Source organism: Odocoileus virginianus, chromosome 13, assembly GCF_023699985.2.
Source record: "Odocoileus virginianus isolate 20LAN1187 ecotype Illinois chromosome 13, Ovbor_1.2, whole genome shotgun sequence".
Lineage (NCBI taxonomy): Eukaryota > Metazoa > Chordata > Mammalia > Artiodactyla > Cervidae > Odocoileus > Odocoileus virginianus.
In genome coordinates, this window is record NC_069686.1 from 12,045,917 (window position 1) to 12,063,696 (window position 17,780).

At 39.1% G+C, this 17,780-nt stretch overlaps 2 protein-coding genes across 20 annotated transcripts in view; both read left to right on the forward strand.

Moving 5' to 3' along the window:
* TTN (titin) overlaps positions 1-17,780 on the forward strand; it is a 274,540-nt gene that overhangs the window by 55,037 nt on the left and 201,723 nt on the right. For all 19 annotated transcript variants that reach the window (XM_070475948.1, XM_070475949.1, XM_070475950.1 and 16 more), the window contains exons 45-48: positions 13,887-14,165; positions 15,937-16,500; positions 17,039-17,320; positions 17,420-17,698. In XM_070475948.1, the coding sequence (XP_070332049.1) occupies positions 13,887-14,165; positions 15,937-16,500; positions 17,039-17,320; positions 17,420-17,698 (1,404 nt within the window). The remainder of the gene's footprint in view (positions 1-13,886; positions 14,166-15,936; positions 16,501-17,038; positions 17,321-17,419; positions 17,699-17,780) is intronic.
* Positions 1,415-6,864, forward strand: LOC139038031 (muscle M-line assembly protein unc-89-like). Its single transcript, XM_070475968.1, has one exon. It carries the CDS (start codon positions 1,504-1,506, stop codon positions 6,589-6,591), a length of 5,088 nt encoding a protein of 1,695 aa, XP_070332069.1. The 5' UTR covers positions 1,415-1,503; the 3' UTR covers positions 6,592-6,864.

Genomic DNA, 17,780 nt, shown 5'->3' on the forward strand with positions numbered 1-17,780 from the left:
GAATCTGTAGCATGCTCTTTATTTCATTTTCTATTTTGCAATTTCATTTATTTTCAACTTTTTCAAATACTATGGAAAATAGTAAAATGCTTTCTAATTGAACTTTTTTTTTAGAGTCATCCTCTGAGGAAGAATCTGAGCATTCAGAGAGAGAGACCCGTGATGCCTTCTCAGATTCTGAAGATATAGACCACAGCTCCATGGCTGCTAAAAGATATGCAAGTAGAATATCATCAACAAGCTCCTGGCCAGAATACTTCAAGCCTTCTTTTACCCAAAAACTTACATTTAAATATGTTTTTGAGGGTGAACCTGTTGTTTTTACGTGTAAATTAATTGCCTGTCCAACTCCAAAAATGACTTGGTTTCAAAACAATCGACCTATCGCAACAGGGCTTCGTCGGGTCATAAAAACAGAGAGTGATTTACATCATCACTCTTCCAGCTTAGAGGTTAAAAGTGTTCAAGACCGAGATTCTGGAAGTTATAGATTATTAGCAATTAATAGTGAAGGCTCTGCTGAATCAACTGCATCATTGCTTGTAATTCAAAAAGGGCAAGATGAGAAATATTTAGAATTTCTGAAAAAGATAGAACAGACACATGGAAATGTGGCAGCTTTAGCTGAAAGGAGAGAAGGGAGGTTGAAGGTTGACCTGAGGTTTACTGGTTCTCCCTTTAATAAGAAGCAAGACGTGGAACAACAGGGAATGATGCGAACTATACACTTTAAGACAGTGTGCCCTGGCAGGAAAACAGATTTAATGTATAAGGAAGAATATTTAGAAAGTAAATCTGACATAAGGGGATGGCTTAATGTAGGCGAAAGTTTCTTGGACGAGGAGACCAAAATGAAGTTGCACCGTTTAAGGGAGGCTAGAAAAATGTTGATGGAGAAAAAGAAATTATCTCTGTTAGACACGTCATCTGAAATAGGTTCAAGAACTCTGAGAAGTGAAGACAGTGATACGGATGTTTTGTTCTCTAGAGAAGAAGTAAAAAGCAGTTCTATGCCTGATCTAGCTGACGATAGGGAAGAGGTAGATAGTTCAACTGAGGGCATTGTCCAGGATCTGCAGGTCCTTCCTAATTTAATGGATCAAAATGTGGAATCTGGAGAAGCTCCCACAACCTTTCACACTGCTGTCAATGAGGAAGTTCTCCAGACTGAAATGAGAATGAGCCAAGAGGCATTTCTAAGAGAAAGTCTACCAAGAGACCATTTATACAGTAAGATTCTAGTAAATGAGACTCTCCAAGCAGGAGAACACCTTGAAGCCATTGTGACCCAAACCGAAATTGCAGAGTCATCTGAAGATACCATGAATGTAAGTAAGAATGAGGAAATATTTGAGACCCCTGAAAAGGTGTCTCAAGTTACCACACCATACACCAGTGAAACTTTTGGCTCAGTTGTAAATATCCAAGAAAGTGAAGCCTTAGATATTGAAATAAGAAAAGATGATCTGAGAGAGTTACAACACTCCACCTCTGTTAAAGTTGATGAATTTGAAACTGAACAGGAAGAAAAAGTCACAAGGACATTTTGAAAATCCTTTCCAAAAACGTCTGCAGCATTGCCCACCTTCATTTCTTCAAGAAATGGAATCTCAAGAAGTTTATGAAGGTGACAGTTGTGAATTTGTGTGTCATTTTCAAGGATATCCTCAACCCATAGTGACATGGTATAACAATGATATACCAATCCCACGTAATCGAGGCTTTATCACTCAGACCTTCGAAAACTATTCTGTATTAACCTTTTCTTCTGTTCTTCCTCAAAATGAAGGTTTCATTACCTGCGTGCTATTTAACCAATATGGAACGGTAAAAACAACAAGTGTGCTTAAAGTGAAGTCAAAACAAAGGCATGATCTGGAAGCATATAGGGTCCCAGTGTTGCAAGACTACACCGATGAGGAAGAGGAACTGATGCTGGTGTTTGACCAAGCAAAAGGCATACCTCCTCCTTTAAGACAAGAGGGCCAAACAAACCTCCATATGTTAAAAACTAACCCACCAGTTCCTCCCTCTGCAGACACAGAACTGCTTTCCTTTCCTGTAGAAATTCAGATAACGGCAGCTACTCCTACCCCAGAACAGGATAGAGAGTCAAGAGACTTGCTTCAACTGGAGGAGTTGGAACCTAAGGCAATGCCTCAGGCTGAGGCGACTCGCTTACCAAAACACAAGTTCATATTCTCTTCTGACATTACTAACGAGCCACCGGAAGTGTTACAGGAAATGCCACAACATGCCAGGTGTAGAGAAGGCGATTCCGTAGTCCTTGAATGTTTACTCTCTGGTGAGCCTAAACCAGCTGTGACCTGGTTCCACAACGGAGTCCTTTTAAGGCAGAACCAGAAGTTCCAGTTTGAAGAAATTAATTGTTGCCACAGGCTATATATTAGTAATGCTAATTCTCAAGATTCTGGGAAATATAGATGCGTTGCTGAAAACAATTCAGGCGCAGTTGAGAGTGTTTCAGACCTAACAGTAGAACCTGTCACTGACAGGGAATATAGTCAATTGGAAAATATGGGTGGAATTTATGCCAGATATTCCAAAGATCAGCACATTCAGGGAGAACCTGTAAGGGCACATTTTTATGATTATCCAACTGGCTCTTTTACTCCCCAATCCAATATAAAAGAATATTCTGTAAGAGAGTATTTTCACAGCCCTGAGACAGCTGAACAGATAGAGCAGAAAGTCCCTGTTTCTTGCACATCTTATAGAGAAAAACTGCCCAGATTTATGCAGTGCACTTCTAGATCCTTAAGAATCAACAAGCCTCTCCGAGCTGAACTCATACAATGGCAAGATGAAGGGAAAGAGTTACATGTAAATGAAAAATCAAAGCCACATCAAGCAGAGGGGACTGTTTATCCATTTGGTGATGATTTCAGTGAAGTTAAAAATAGAAACGAAGTAAGAAATGATTTTGGAAAATTCAGTGGACCAGAGAGGGAAAACGTGCAAAAATATGCCCAGACTGACTATTTACCAAATATCCACTCTGAGAGAATTTCTGATAGTTGCAGTACAAAAGAATCATCCATCATTGTATGTGAAGAACCCTTTGGTGAAGAGAGATACTACCCAGGAAAAAAGGTGAGGCATAGGATTATCGCATTTGAAAAGTTACAACAGGTAGAAAAAGGTGTTCTAGAAAAAAGACCTACCAAGAAATCATTTGTGAAGCCTCCTCAAAAGAAGCTTGATGACAAAGACTTTCCATTAAGACAAAGAAAATCAATACCAAGTAACCTACACACAAATGTGCTTGAGGCAGAGGAAATGTCTCCAAACACTGAACAGGATTCGTCCAACACTGTAATGAATTTAAAGCTACTTTCTTCTCAAACTCATAAGGAGTCTGAATTACAAGAAAGGGAACAACAGAAGGAAATAGCTCTTACAGATCAATCTGCAGTTTCTGAAAGGGCTGAATATGAAGCACCCGTTACATTTGACCTCAAGCAGTTTCATGCTCAAATAGAAACTGCAGATGTAAAATTTCAAGAAGTTAAATTACATGGTGATCAACCAGAAGAAACTTATTTTCAAACCCAGCATCCTGCTTCTGAAGCCACCGATGCTGAGAACCTTGTATTTGATCTGAAACAAATGTATTCTCATTTAGGAGACCCAGCTAAGGCCTTTCAGGAGCAAAAAACTAGTCAGGGGCAGGCAACACCATATAAAGAGGAAGTTCCTCGCCCTGAAACCATACAATCTGATACACAGGATACCTCTCAAAGTGTGCAAAGTAACATACTTGCAAATCCAGAGATTTCTTCCAGTAAGGAGTTTTCAGATAGGACTCTGAGGGAGAAAAGTGGCAGTGATGAAAATGCCTTTTATTTGGAAAAACATACGCAGGAACAAAATTTAGAAATTTTAAATACTGATATTTCTCTTAAAACTTTTTCTGAAGAGATCTATAGTGAAAGATGTGCCCTACTTCAGAGCTCATCTGCTGATGTAGGAGAAGCTGATACATCTGAGAAAAATGGAGATGGGAGTTTCATCTCACATTTGAAAAAAGCTGCAAGTGAGGAAAAGCTTTTAGAGATTTGTGAAATGGAGGAAGAACATACCTTGGAACCAAAGTTGACATCATTTCAAAAGCAAGATGGAGGGACAGAGGCATATACCACTGGAATTCTGGGAGGCCACACAGGTGATGTTCAGGAAGCAGACACACTGCCCAGGAAAATGCCTTTAAGTCAGCGCTTTCCCTTCCCGGTAACTGAGGAACAACAGAATCCAGACGAACAAGTGAGGGAAAAAGCGGATGCCCCTGAAAAAGAAAAATGTTATGAAGAAATTCCAGTACAGGATGAAACTTCTTTCTCCACCACTGAAAGAGAAAAGGTAGAAACTTGTTTTTCTGAAAACCCTCCTAAGTTGGATGAGACACATACAACGGAGGTGACAGAATCCGAGACCTCCCTGACACAGTACTTACTTGCTGCTGGAAAACATGAAGTTCCTGAGACTAAAGACGCCAGGCACAAGGCAGAACATGTTCAGACTGACTCAGTCACGTCAATGGAGGTTGAAGAAGTAACTTTCAACACTGTGTATGAGTATTACAATCAACAACAGGAGTCACCGGGACGCCCATTTTCTCCTGAATCTGATATTTCCATTGATGTGGGAAGTATCAGCAGTGAAGAAATCTCTGAGCTAGATCAGTTTTATACCCCACCATCCTCTGTTGAACATTTTGAAACTCCAAAGTCTCCTGATTTGTATTTTCCTCCTTTAGATACAACTAAAAGATCCTCAAGAGATTTAGGGGATAAGACTACTGAAAGAACAACACCTCTAGAAGAAGCTACTGAAAGGTACTCAACACCTTCTGAAGGCGAGGGAGCAGAAAGATATTCCACACCCCCAGGAGAGACACTAGAGAGATATTCCACACCTCCTGGGGAGGCCTTAGAGAGATACTCCACACCCCCAGGAGAGACCCTAGAGAGATACTCCACACCCCCAGGAGAGACTTTGGAGAGATACTCCACACCCCCAGGAGAGACCCTAGAAAGGTACTCCACACCCCCAGGAGAGACCCTAGAGAGATACTCCACCCCTTTAGGAGGGAAAACAGCTGAACAATACTCTATTCCTACTGGAGGACCAAACCCCACTGAAAACTTTAAAAGGAACCCATCTGAGCTAGGAAGGGAGGACAGTCTGTCGGTTGAACATTTCCATACACCTACAGAAGACAGAAGCTCAGCCTATGAATTATGGCGTTCTGATTCCTTTGGCACACCCAGTGAAGCCGTTGAACCCAAAGACAATGAAATGCCTCCATCTTTTATTGAACCACTGACCAAAAGAAAGATCTACGAAAACACAACCTTGGGCTTCATTGTTGAAGTTGAGGGCCTTCCAGTTCCCGGTGTGAAATGGTATCGAAATAAATCTTTGCTGGAGCCAGATGAAAGAATCAAAATAGAAAGGGTGGGTAATGTGTGCTCTTTGGAAATTGCTGGCATTCAAAACGGAGAGGGGGGAGAGTACATGTGCCATGCTGTGAACATCATAGGGGAAGCAAAGAGCTTTGCACATGTGGACATCGTGCCCCAACAAAAGAGAGCAGTGGCACTCCCGCCTCCAGTAACGCACCAGCATGTCATGGAGTTTGATCTGGAAAACACTGCGTCAAGGACCCCTTCTCCTCAGGAAATTGTCCTGGAGGTTGAATTAAGTGAAAAAGATGTTAAAGAATTTGAGAAGCAAGTGAAAATAGTCACAGTTCCTGAATTTACTCCTGATCATAAAAGCATGGTTGTGAGCCTAGATGTTCTCCCACTGAATTTAGCAGATCCAAGTATGGCTTCAAGGGAGGCAGAAGACAAAGATTTAAAAATCGACTTGGAAGTATTCGAAATGCCTCCTCGCTTTGTAATGCCTATTTGCGATTTTAGAATTCCAGAAAACTCAGACGCTGTGTTCAAATGTTCAGTCATAGGCGTCCCAACTCCCGAAGTAAAATGGTATAAAGAATACACGTGTATTGAGCCAGATGACCTTAAGTATGTGATTAGTGAGGAGAAGGGCAGTCACACCCTGAAGATTCGCAAGGTCTGTCTTTCTGACAGTGCGACATACAGGTGCAGAGCTGTGAACAGTGTAGGGGAGGCGATCTGTCGGGGATTCCTCACCATGGGAGATTCGGAAATGTCGGCTCTGATGTCCCAGAGAAGCAAAGTGACGTTAAGCAGTGTGAAGGAAGAGTTGGTCTTAAAGAGCAAATATGCAGACAGCTTTTTTGAATTTCAGGTGGTCGAAGGGCCTCCCAGGTTTATCAAAGGTATTTCTGACTGTTCTGCACCGTTAGGTACAGCAGCTTATTTCCAGTGTTTAGTCCGTGGCTCTCCAAGGCCCATGGTTTACTGGTACAAAGATGGGAAGTTAGTGCAAGGAGCAAGGTTCAGTGCCGAGGAAAGTGGCATAGGATTCCACAACCTGTTCATAACAAGCTTAGAGAAAGAGGATGAAGGTGAGTACAGATGTGTAGCTACAAACAAATCGGGCGTAGCTGAGGCCCACGCTGTGCTCACCCTCATTTAAAGTTCTCCCTGCCATGTGTTAGCACCTCCATGGTGATGAGAACTGATGAGTGCTTTCTCTTTTTCCAGATTATGTAGATCTGATACGTTTCCAAATACATCTGCTCTATTTGAACACATTGCTTTGAAAAAAGTCCGGGAAAACACTTTCTCTATGTGGAAATCTCTTGTTTGTAACACATGTAAATATTCTGTCATCTAAACCGTGGAATCATCACCTGTGTCAATTCTGCTGTGACGCATCAAGCACTATTAAACATCTCCTTGGCTACCTGCTCGTTGGCCCTTCTGCTTTACCTTCCTTCCTTCTCCATAAAGTGTGTGAGCACCATGCATTCTCTTTTAGCAGATAAACTGTCTATATAAAGTGTGAAATGGAAGACCATGTCAGATGACCACACAGACAAATGGTAAGGTAAAATCTCACTGCTCGGAGTAGAAGTCCTTTTTGAAATAATAACCCTTTTTCATCCAAATTCATGCTTCTTTACTCAGACTTTGAATAAACCAAACAGCAATAGAAGCCAGCTTTGCACAGTTGGTAACTAATTCTATAATTTGTTTTACCTTGTAGTCTTAATATTTACTTTTAGCTCTTTAAAAAATATTTTTCTTATTAATATGCCTTCTCTTAAGCATTTTAACTCTTGCTGGTGTTGAAGGGACCAGTGGTGCTCCCTTGGTGGATAGAGTTCACCTAGACATTTGCAGAATATGCAAATAAACATCTTTCCACTTTTGGAACTGCTTAATTTCCTCAATTTTTGAGATACCATTAAGTATAAAAATGCAACATTAATTTGATACTGGCCTGGGATGAGGAAAGGGCTACTGTATCTCATTTACATATAAATTTTAAGCGGTAGTATGATTTCAGAATCTTTAAAATTAGAAAAAGAAGGTGGGATACTTTTAATATTGAGGCAGTGTGGTAATTTGTATTTCAGATTACATACAGATAGTAAGATAATTAGCCTTCCTGTCATTTTCCTGAATTTTATTTTTAAAACTAACTAGAAATTAGTAATTATTCAAATTTAAGATATATCAACATATATGTTTCTAAAGTGACTCTTTTGGTTTTTCAAAATTATAGTAAATTCACAAAATCTTTAATGTACCTATGTGCCACTGTGAACTAAATTTTCTCTTATAAAAAGATGTAATAAATACAAGGAAATTTAGTTTTCCTGTATAAAAACAAAGGGCTAGCCCAAAAGGCCTCAGAGGCAATCATTCAACTCTGATTGTGTGTCCTTCCAGTCAGTAGTAACTTCTCTTAATATAATTCAGAATGCATTTTAGCTTTGCCACAGTTAACAAGAGGAATAATAGAATATAGTAATTAGATTGTGAAACTTTTCTTCTTCCAGCTCTATAAATTACTGTTATCTAATGGCTGTTTTCCACCCCTGAGTTGAGCAATGTTTACATATCATGATCATTTTAAATATACTAATTTTAATTGAATTTTAAAACAGTCATTTAAATTTTCGAAAGAATCCATATATCCAGTTATGTTTATTATGTTTCTTTCATTTGTCAAATTTTTTATTCCCACAGTGGGAATTCCCTAAAAGCCTTTCAAATTAAGGAAGAAACCTGGGAGTATATGTAGGATCTAGACAGAGCAGTCAGGCTTATACACCACCCTCCTCACTGCCCCGCAGAAGAACATTGGCTTTGCTTGCTTAGAGGTGCCATAACTTGTCAATATAGATACACTGTTGTGGAACTATCATTTGTTTCAACCAGTGAGCACACAATATCTGTGGTCATAATTATAGACATGATGTAATATATCACATCATAAATCCCTGAAATAAAACTAAGTCTACAGTTTAGAGACTTGGGGATTTATTCTACTCTTAATCACATAACGGATGTTTAAATAAATTACAAATTCAGGTTATGACAAACAAGCACACTTTACCCAGACATTATACAGCATCACAATAGTTCAAACCTGTTCTTAAAAAAAAGAAGAAGAAAAGTTTTATGCCTTTTTAGATTGGCAGAAAGAGCTGTAAACTATACTTTTATGCTTATAAAAAGGTGGGCTTTATTTGATTTTGCTCATTAGAATTCTGTTAGTCTCAGGAGCATTGAACTTGAGGATATTCAAAATAGCAATGACGGAGTAAAGAAAAATAAGCCTTGCCCACACTTGGCTTACTTACTATTATAATTACAGTTATAATTCCATAAAAAATAATTAAATGGAATTTTTTTGTTTTCCAGCTCAATGGCATTTAACTTAAAAGCCTGAGATATTAATTTCTTATGCTAGATATAAAATTCATTGTACTATACATAGTAAAATTTAGACTTAATTATAAGCTCTTACTACTGCATGTATTTTAACTACACCTTTTATGTTTCAGCATGCTTGAATTTCATTTAGTATCTTTTTATGGTTACTATACCATGTTTAGAAGAAAGGGAAAACACTGAAAATATTTCAACGTGTTCGTGAGTAGGGGTATTTTCACTATATTGACATTTACTCCCTTTACAGATATTTTGGAAGTATAATTGAAGAGAAAGCTGACATGAGTGATAACATTATAGATTAAATGTGAAGTTAAGTGGTCATTAGAATGTGAAATTAATCAATGTTTTTGCAAGTTACTAATTGAAATGGTAAATAATTATTTATTGATAAGTTTTATCAATATATTTATAGCCAACAGACACTGGAGTCTTGCTCTTTACTGCTTATACATTTGTATTAAAACATAAGACTATTCCCTGTAATGCAAGTGGAGTGAACTAATACAACAGTCAAACTACTTTTAGGTAAAGTAATAAAACTATTATTAACAGAGCTGTTCTACATACCTAACAAATTTAATGAAAAGCTAATCCCTTGTTATCAAATTACATTTCTTTCATTCTGTTCATGAAACTTTAAAGAACATCTGTTATTCATTGCTTGTTTTTCTGTTCAATAAGACTGTATAGGTATTTCTTGTGCAATAAAATATAATCAAATTTTTAATGCTGAAGTTTTCTCTCATTTCTGATTCTCGCATTTTTTTAGCATAAGTCTCATTATAAAAGCTTTGCTGAAGTGATGTGGCAATTTACACATGCAAAAGAAGCCCTGCATTTCTAGTAACTTAAAATAGTGGTTCTCTTACAAATTCAGATCAACCATTTCCTGTAGCCACTTACTTTTAATAATGGCTTCAGTTTATAAGCAGTAACTAAAACATAGTTGTTTTATTTTGGAAATAAACAGTCTTCAATTTGACAATGAAGATCATTCTTAAACTCAAGACAATTCTAAATGTAAGAAATAAGTATGGATCTTTTTAGACGTTTAAATAGTCCTCAACTGTTTTTTATTTAATATTTAAGTAATATTAAATTGGTTACTTAATATTTATTGGAATTTTTAGTTAAAACTTATGTTTTAAAGAAAATATTTGGATCCAGAATTCTTTTATTATTAATATTTAACCAGCAGTTTCACAAACTTTAGAATTGAGACTATCACAAAGGAAAACTCATAAGAACATCTTTAAAATTCATAAACTCTAACACAAATGAAATGGATTGAAAGTTGCATCAGTACAGTATTTATAATCATATGATATAATAAGCTAAGGTTAGAATTTTAGAAATGTGCTTTTTGATAAATTAATCTCATGATAATTAACAGTTTCAGGAATAAAGCAGAAGACTGTCAACTGGTGTGTAATTCTTTGACTTCTTCATTTATTTAAGTTAAATTGATAGTAAAATAATAATCATTTTTTCCCATACAGAGTTTTCTATTTCTCTTCTGTCTGCCGAGGAAGAAGGACCTCAAACCTCTAGCTGTGACCTTCAGTTATCTAATAGAAATGAAACACTTGAACCTTTGTCTGAACCTTCCGTTTATTCACCTAAATTTGATTCCAAAAGGAAGGGCAATGCCCCAGTTTTCATCAAAGAAGTGTCAAATGCTGAAATAAGCATAGGGGATGTGGCGAAGCTGTTTGTTACTGTCATTGGCATTCCCACACCCCAGATACAGTGGTTCTTTAATGGAACAGTGTTAACCCCTTCAGCTGACTACAAATTTGTGTTTGACGGTAATGATCACAGCTTAATCATTCTGTTCACCAAACTGGAGGATGAGGGAGAATATACATGTATTGCCAGTAATGAATACGGGCAGGCAATGTGTAGCGCATATCTGAAAATAAATCCTGAAGCCAAGGGCCATGAAGAACCAGAATCGGCAGAGGAGAAGTCTCTGGAAAAGCTCCAAGGTCCTTGTCCTCCTTACTTCCTTGAGGCGTTAAAACCAGTGCACTGTGTGCAGGGCCTCCCTGCCGTCTTTGAATACACGGTCCTCGGAGAGCCTGCACCCACTGTTCTGTGGTTCAAAGACAACAAGCAACTTTGCACCAGCGTTTATTACACTGTCATTCATAATCCCGACGGTTCTGGGACATTCATCGTCAACGATCCTCAGAAAGAAGACGGCGGTCTCTATGTCTGCAAAGCGGAGAACGTGTGGGGTGAGTCCACCTCCGCTGCACAGCTATCTGTGCTTCTGGAAGACACAGACTTGACTGATGCCACCTGCAAAGCAGCGTCCACACCAGAGGCTCTGGAAGGTTTTCCACACCCATCATTAAAGGACCCTGCCCTTGAGACGTTTGACTCAGAGCAGGAAGTTGTAGCTTTCGTAACAGATACCATTTTGAAAGCTGCTTTAATTGCAGAAGAAAAGCAGCAGTTTTCTTATGAGCATGTGGTTAAAACCAATGAACTAAGCACTCAAGTTACTTTAAAAGCTGAGCAAATGCAATCCACAGTCATGTTGGAACACGATATGCCTCCTCCTGAAAGCACCAGAGAACTTCTTTCCGTCAGTGGCACTACGCATGTCCAGCCTATCAAGGAACTACCTTCCAGTTTACAGCTGCAGATTGCCCAGTCTCAGGACACCCTCCCCAGAGAAGATACTCTGATGTGTCAAGAGCCTGAGTCACAGGGAGTTCTATCAGATACGGAAAAAATCTTCCCAAGTGCCACGTCCATAGAGGAAATTAGTTTGTCAACAGTTGAGTCTCTGCAGACTTTATTAGCTGAACCTGAAGAGCGCTATCCACAGTCATCAATAAAGGAAACAACAGCCCATTCATATCCGACCTCTGTGGCTGAGGAGGTGCTTGTATCAAAAGACAAGACAGTGTCTGCAGTGGACAGAGGGCAGAGAGAGACTTCTCCAAAGCAAGAGTCACAAAATGCTGTCTTCCTGAGCCAGAGCTTAGCTGAGGGACACGCCCAAAGCTTCCAGGATCCTGACATCGCAGTCTCCAGGGTCCCTTCTGAACACACGTGCACAGAAAGTGAAATTTTGGTGGAAAGTGTGGATCAACTGGATAGTGTGGGGCAAGATTTTGCAGCCAGAGTTGAGGAAGGCACGTCCTTACGGTTTCCATTAACATGTGAGGAGAAGCAGGTACTGCTCAAAGAAGAGCTTTCTGACACCTTGGCCTTGCCCCTGAACCAAACCGTGGAGTTTAAAAAGGAGCCTATGGCAGTAAATGGCGTGCAGGAGGTGCAGGGAAGTGATTTTCTTTCTAAGGAAAGTTTGCTTTCTGGTATTCCAGAAGAGCAGCGATTAAACCTGAAAACTCAGATCCGCAGTGCTTTGCAAGCAGCAGTGGCCAGCGAGCAACTGAGTCTTTTCTCTGAATGGTTAAGAAACATTGAACGGGTGGAGGTCAAGGCCATACACTCTACCCAAGAGCCCGACTGCATTATGTGCACCTATCTGATTACCTCAGTGAAATCTCTGACAGAAGAATTAACCATCACTATTAAAGGCGTTGATCCTCAAATGGCTGACTTGAAAACTGAACTGAAGGAGGCGTTGTGCTCTATATGTGAGGAAATGAACATTTTAACAGCTGAGGAGCCTGGAATTGAGAAAGGAGCCACAGTAGTCTTGCAGGAAGATGTTTCTTTTTCCAGCTCACAGAAGCTTGAAGCAATCACTGAACCAGAAGTTGAATCTAAGTATCTTATCTCAAAGGAAGAGATCAGTTATTTTAAGGTGGAGAGTCAGGTCAAAGTTGTGGGTACCACAACTGCTTCTGCTGCTGTTTCTGATGAAAAACAGGATGAAATACCAAAACCATCAGAGGAAAAAGAGAAAGTCTCTGAAGGTGGTACTGAGGAGGTTGGTACAGCAGAGATACAGGAAGCTGAGGCTGAGGAAGACAAGAAGCTCAGAGAGGATGGCCCTGATGTACAGACGCCCTTGGTGGACACAATTGCCGAGGAAGGTGACATCATAAGCCTCACATCATCCATAACAAACGCCAAAGAGGTGAATTGGTATTTTGAGAGTAAACCGGTCCCTTCAGATGGAAAGTTCAAGTGTTTACAGGATCAAAATACATATACGCTAGTAATCGACAAAGTAAACAGAGAGGAGCATCAAGGGGAATATACGTGCGAGGCCTTGAATGACAGCGGAAAAGCAACAACTTCGGCTAAACTCACTGTAGTCAAAAGAGGTTGGATTTTTAAGGATTCAGTGGATCAAGCTCTAACATTCACTGGGTTGGAGTGACTTAGGTTTCATCACTGAATTTTCACTTACCTGCCATTGCCAGAATTTATTTAGAGTAAAAATGAAATCACAGACATAATCATGGTTATTAACTTTTCTCCTTTTCCCTTACTGCCTTACTGGGTGGTATGTTATAGTTATACTGCTATTTATTTTAAAAAAAATGTATTTTCATATATTTCATAAAACTGATAAATGTTTTCAGTCTATTTCTATATGAAAATACTTTAATGATATGTAATCAAAAGCTGTCAGTGAACACCTAGTTATCCTGAAATCATCAGTCTCATTCTTAAATTCAAAATAACCATGATTGTCTATTTATGTTTCTCATTTCGATTTCTTTTTTTTTGCTATTGTTTCACTGCATCACTTTATTTAGTAGATCATGTTTCTTTCACGTTATTCTGAGTATTCCTAGTCAGCATGGTATATTAAAAAAATATATTGTGTTGTTATGCATGTAAGCCAAAGCATCACATTTTTCACAGTTCACTGGAAAATAACAATTGAATATGTTGAAAGCTGCTCATTGTCTTCTTTTGCCTTCAGTGATCTTTCTCATTTTCCAGTCACTTGTCTTAAACTGCTGCAATCCATCTCACCAATTTGAACTGTTTTACTCCATTAACAGCAACAAAAGTTAGAAGGAAAAGAAAAATGTGAGGTGCCTAGTAAGGAGGCGTGCTAACAGCCTCTGCTTCCCTTTGCAGCTGCTCCAGTGATCAGGAGGAGAATTGAGCCCCTGGAAGTAGCCCTGGGCCACCTCGCCAAATTCACCTGTGAGATCCACAGCGCCCCCAATGTCCGCTTCCAGTGGTTCAAAGCTGGACGAGAAATCTATGAAAGTGACAAGTGTTCTATTCGGTCTGCAAATTATGTCACCACCCTGGAAATCCTGAGAACCCAGGTTGTTGACTGTGGCGAGTACACCTGCAAAGCTTCCAACGAGTATGGAAGTGTCAGCTGCACGGCCACCCTGACTGTGACAGGTAAATGCCACACGCTGACACAGCTGTCGTCCCATTCCATGCCATTGCCTGTTTTCCTTTCATACAGGCGCAGAAAGTGTGTGTTCTACCACCTGGAGAGACCAGTAGCCAACACGGTAACACAGTGGCTCCTGCAGAGCCTGTGAGAGATGAGAAATTCTTGTTTACAGTCCTATTTCTGACAACAGCTAAAGGAAAAAAAAATAGCTTTTTATTTCAAGAGGATGTCAAGGAATCATACAAGTAGTGACTCCTGACAGTTTGGTTTGGGGTTTTGTTTTGTTCTCTTTCTTTTCTTTAAATAGTCTGGCTTGCCCCTTAGTATAAAAAATTTTCAGGACACTTTGGTGCTGCTAAACAATAAATGATGTCCCAAAATATTTAATAACTTGGAATCAATTAACCAATTAAGAACAGGAAAAAGCAGAACAGAAAAAAAAGACAGAGCATAAGATTAAAGTTAAATCCTAATAAGAGGTAGGGAGGTATTACAGGACTCCAAGCTAGGAGTTTCACCCTAGGCTTTATTACTAATTTAAAAATAAGAATAACTGCACAAATATTCTGGTTCTTAGTTTTCTAATAACATACAGGATGACTGTCAAGTAGGTGACACTCAAGTCTTATTAGCAGAAAAGATTAGTAGCTCTTTCCTTTCTCTCCCTTCCTTCTCTCTCTGTCTTTCTTGCTTTCTCTCTGCCATGGGAAAATGTGACTTTGAGCTTATGAATTATGGTTTGGGATCAGGAGTGGCAATGACTTGTGTTGTTGACAGAATCCATGCACTAAATGTCAGGGTGGGCCTGTCCTTTGGTCTTCTTTTTCTTTTTGAGGTTTAGTTGACTTACCATATTACCTTGACCTTCTTCTCCAATGAGAGCATGGAGGGGAGAGACAAATGCACCACACGTCATTGACTTGAAGAAGACGGGGCTACCTATAGCTTCCTCTCCTCCAACTCTTCCATGTCGGAAACTCCACACCCCAGGCCCGCAGTGACCCATTCAGTGGCTTTTGCTTTATGATCAAAGAATATCTATGCCACCAAGTGCATGGCATTATTCTTAATGACACTTCGAGAAATTTCTTTACCCAAAATAGGCCTGTTCAGTAATGGAGCTAACACTTGAGCTTCAAGTCACAGAGGAAAGAAGAAAGAGGAGGATTTTGTTTAACTAGAAAGAGAGGTTCCTAAAGGCTTTCTTCCAAATGCAGAATGGACATAGAAAATTGCTGCTATATATATATATATATATATATATATATATATATATTTACAAGTTTGAAATGGTTTAGCAGATACATTTATAGTTGAAACATGAGGGTTAGACTTTACAAAACTATTCAGACTTTTTCTATCACTCACTTAATATCCCTGCTCTTCAGAAAAGTCAAGAACATTTTCTTTATATTCCTTATACAGTCTTCTGATTTGCAGAATTAAAGTGCTAGTTGAATTGCTTATCAGATAGTTCAAACAATTAATCAGCTAATAAAATGGACAGATCTTTAGCAGTTGTAAGTTAATGTTGTGAAATAAAAGAAGACCAAATTTTCTTTTATTTAAAGTGCTGTCTTGCTCCGCTATAAAAAAAATTCTCATCCCTTTCCTTTGATGCATCTTTTCATCTTCTTAATACATTACCCTACTTTAAATAATGTCTCATGTCTATCTAAAGCTATAACTCAACTCTTCTTTTTCTTGGAATATGTAGTTATAACAGGAGCTTTGTGGGGACAAAATATAACACTGAAAACATTTCTCTTACAGAGGCATATCCACCAACCTTCTTCTCCAGACCTAAGTCCATAACGACTTTTGTGGGTAAGGCAGCCAAGTTTCTCTGCACAGTGACAGGCACGCCCGTGATTGAAACCATTTGGCAAAAAGATGGCATGGCCCTCTCACCTTCCCCTACCTGCAAGATTTCAGATGTAGACAATAAACACATTTTAGAGCTCTCAAATCTTACAGTTCACGATAGAGGAGTTTACTCCTGTAAGGCTTCTAACAAGTTTGGAGCCGACACCTGCCAAGCTGAGTTGGACATAATTGACAAACCACATTTCATTAAAGAACTGGAGCCTGTACAATCGGCTATCAATAAGAAGATCCACCTTGAGGGCCAAGTAGATGAAGACAGAAAAGTCACAATTACATGGAGCAAAAATGGGCAGAGGCTCCCCCCTGGGAAAGATTATAAGATCTATTTTGAAGATAAAATAGCATCACTTGAGATCCCGCTGGCCAAACTCAAAGATTCGGGAACCTATGTTTGCACAGCTTCCAATGAGGCTGGAAGCAGCTCCACTTCCGCGACAGTAACTATCAGAGGTAAGAAGTGTGTGAACAATGTTTCACTCCCTTCTCTGCAGGGATGCCTCAGTAGACAAATTGTTCACACACTGCAGTCGGCGCATTTTGTGATGAAAATGATTTCATCCCAGCAAATGTTTTGGTTTGGGGAAATCCTGAAATTGTTTGATTTTATTTTTTTAGTCTTTTCCAGCATTCACTTATTCTTGTTCGTTTCAAACTGTCTGTCATTAACATAGCTTGCTTAAAACTACTTCTAAGAACTTTGAGTGTCTGGGCAATCCTTAAATATCTTCTTTCATAAAATTACTCTTTGTCTAAGTAGAATTTGTTTAGCTTTGTTTTTGTTTGTTTATTTTTAAATCAAGAGTCTGGGAAAATGTTTTGGAATCATTGAAATGTGGAAAGCTATTAGTACACCACAACCTGTTCAGGAATTTCATGAAGATACTTTGTGTGTGTGTTGTGTGTCGTTTTATTATGTGATGTCTGCTTGTGTGTGTGCGCTTTATGCTTCAGATATCTTTTCCTTTTCTCTCTTGTTAACTTCATATAGAGCCACCATCCTTTGTGAAGAAGGTGGATCCTTCTTACTTAATGCTCCCAGGTGAATCAGCACGCCTCCACTGCAAGCTGAAAGGCTCACCTGTGATCCAGGTTACTTGGTTTAAAAATAACAAAGAACTTACTGAGAGTAACACAATCAGAATGTCTTTTGTCAATTCTGAGGCTGTCCTTGATATTACGGATGTAAAAGTTGAAGACAGCGGGACTTACTCGTGTGAAGCAGTGAATGACGTTGGCAGTGACAGCTGCAGTGCTGAAATAGTTGTCAAAGGTTTGTTGACTTGATCATAGTCCATTGGTTTTTAAGAAAAGATTTTCTTTTTAACTGTTTGTAACACATAACTTATACAATACTTTCATGCTTTTGTAGAACCTCCTTCTTTCATCAAAACTCTTGAGCCTGCAGACATAGTGAGAGGAACAAATGCCCTCCTTCAGTGTGAAATCGCAGGCACTGGACCATTTGAAATTAGCTGGTTCAAGGATAAGAAGCAAATTCGAAGTAGTAAAAAGTACAGGTTGTTTTCTCAGAAGTCCACTGTGTCCCTGGAGATCTTTTCTTTTAATAGTGCAGACGTTGGTGACTATGAGTGTGTGGTTGCTAATGAAGTTGGGAAGTGTGGCTGTGTTGCAACCCACTTACTAAAAGGTTAGTGCTTGAAAAATTGATATCTCTTTAATAAATTGTCGAAATAGCTTTCTTAGCTCAAGGAAGTAAAACTGGTACACTC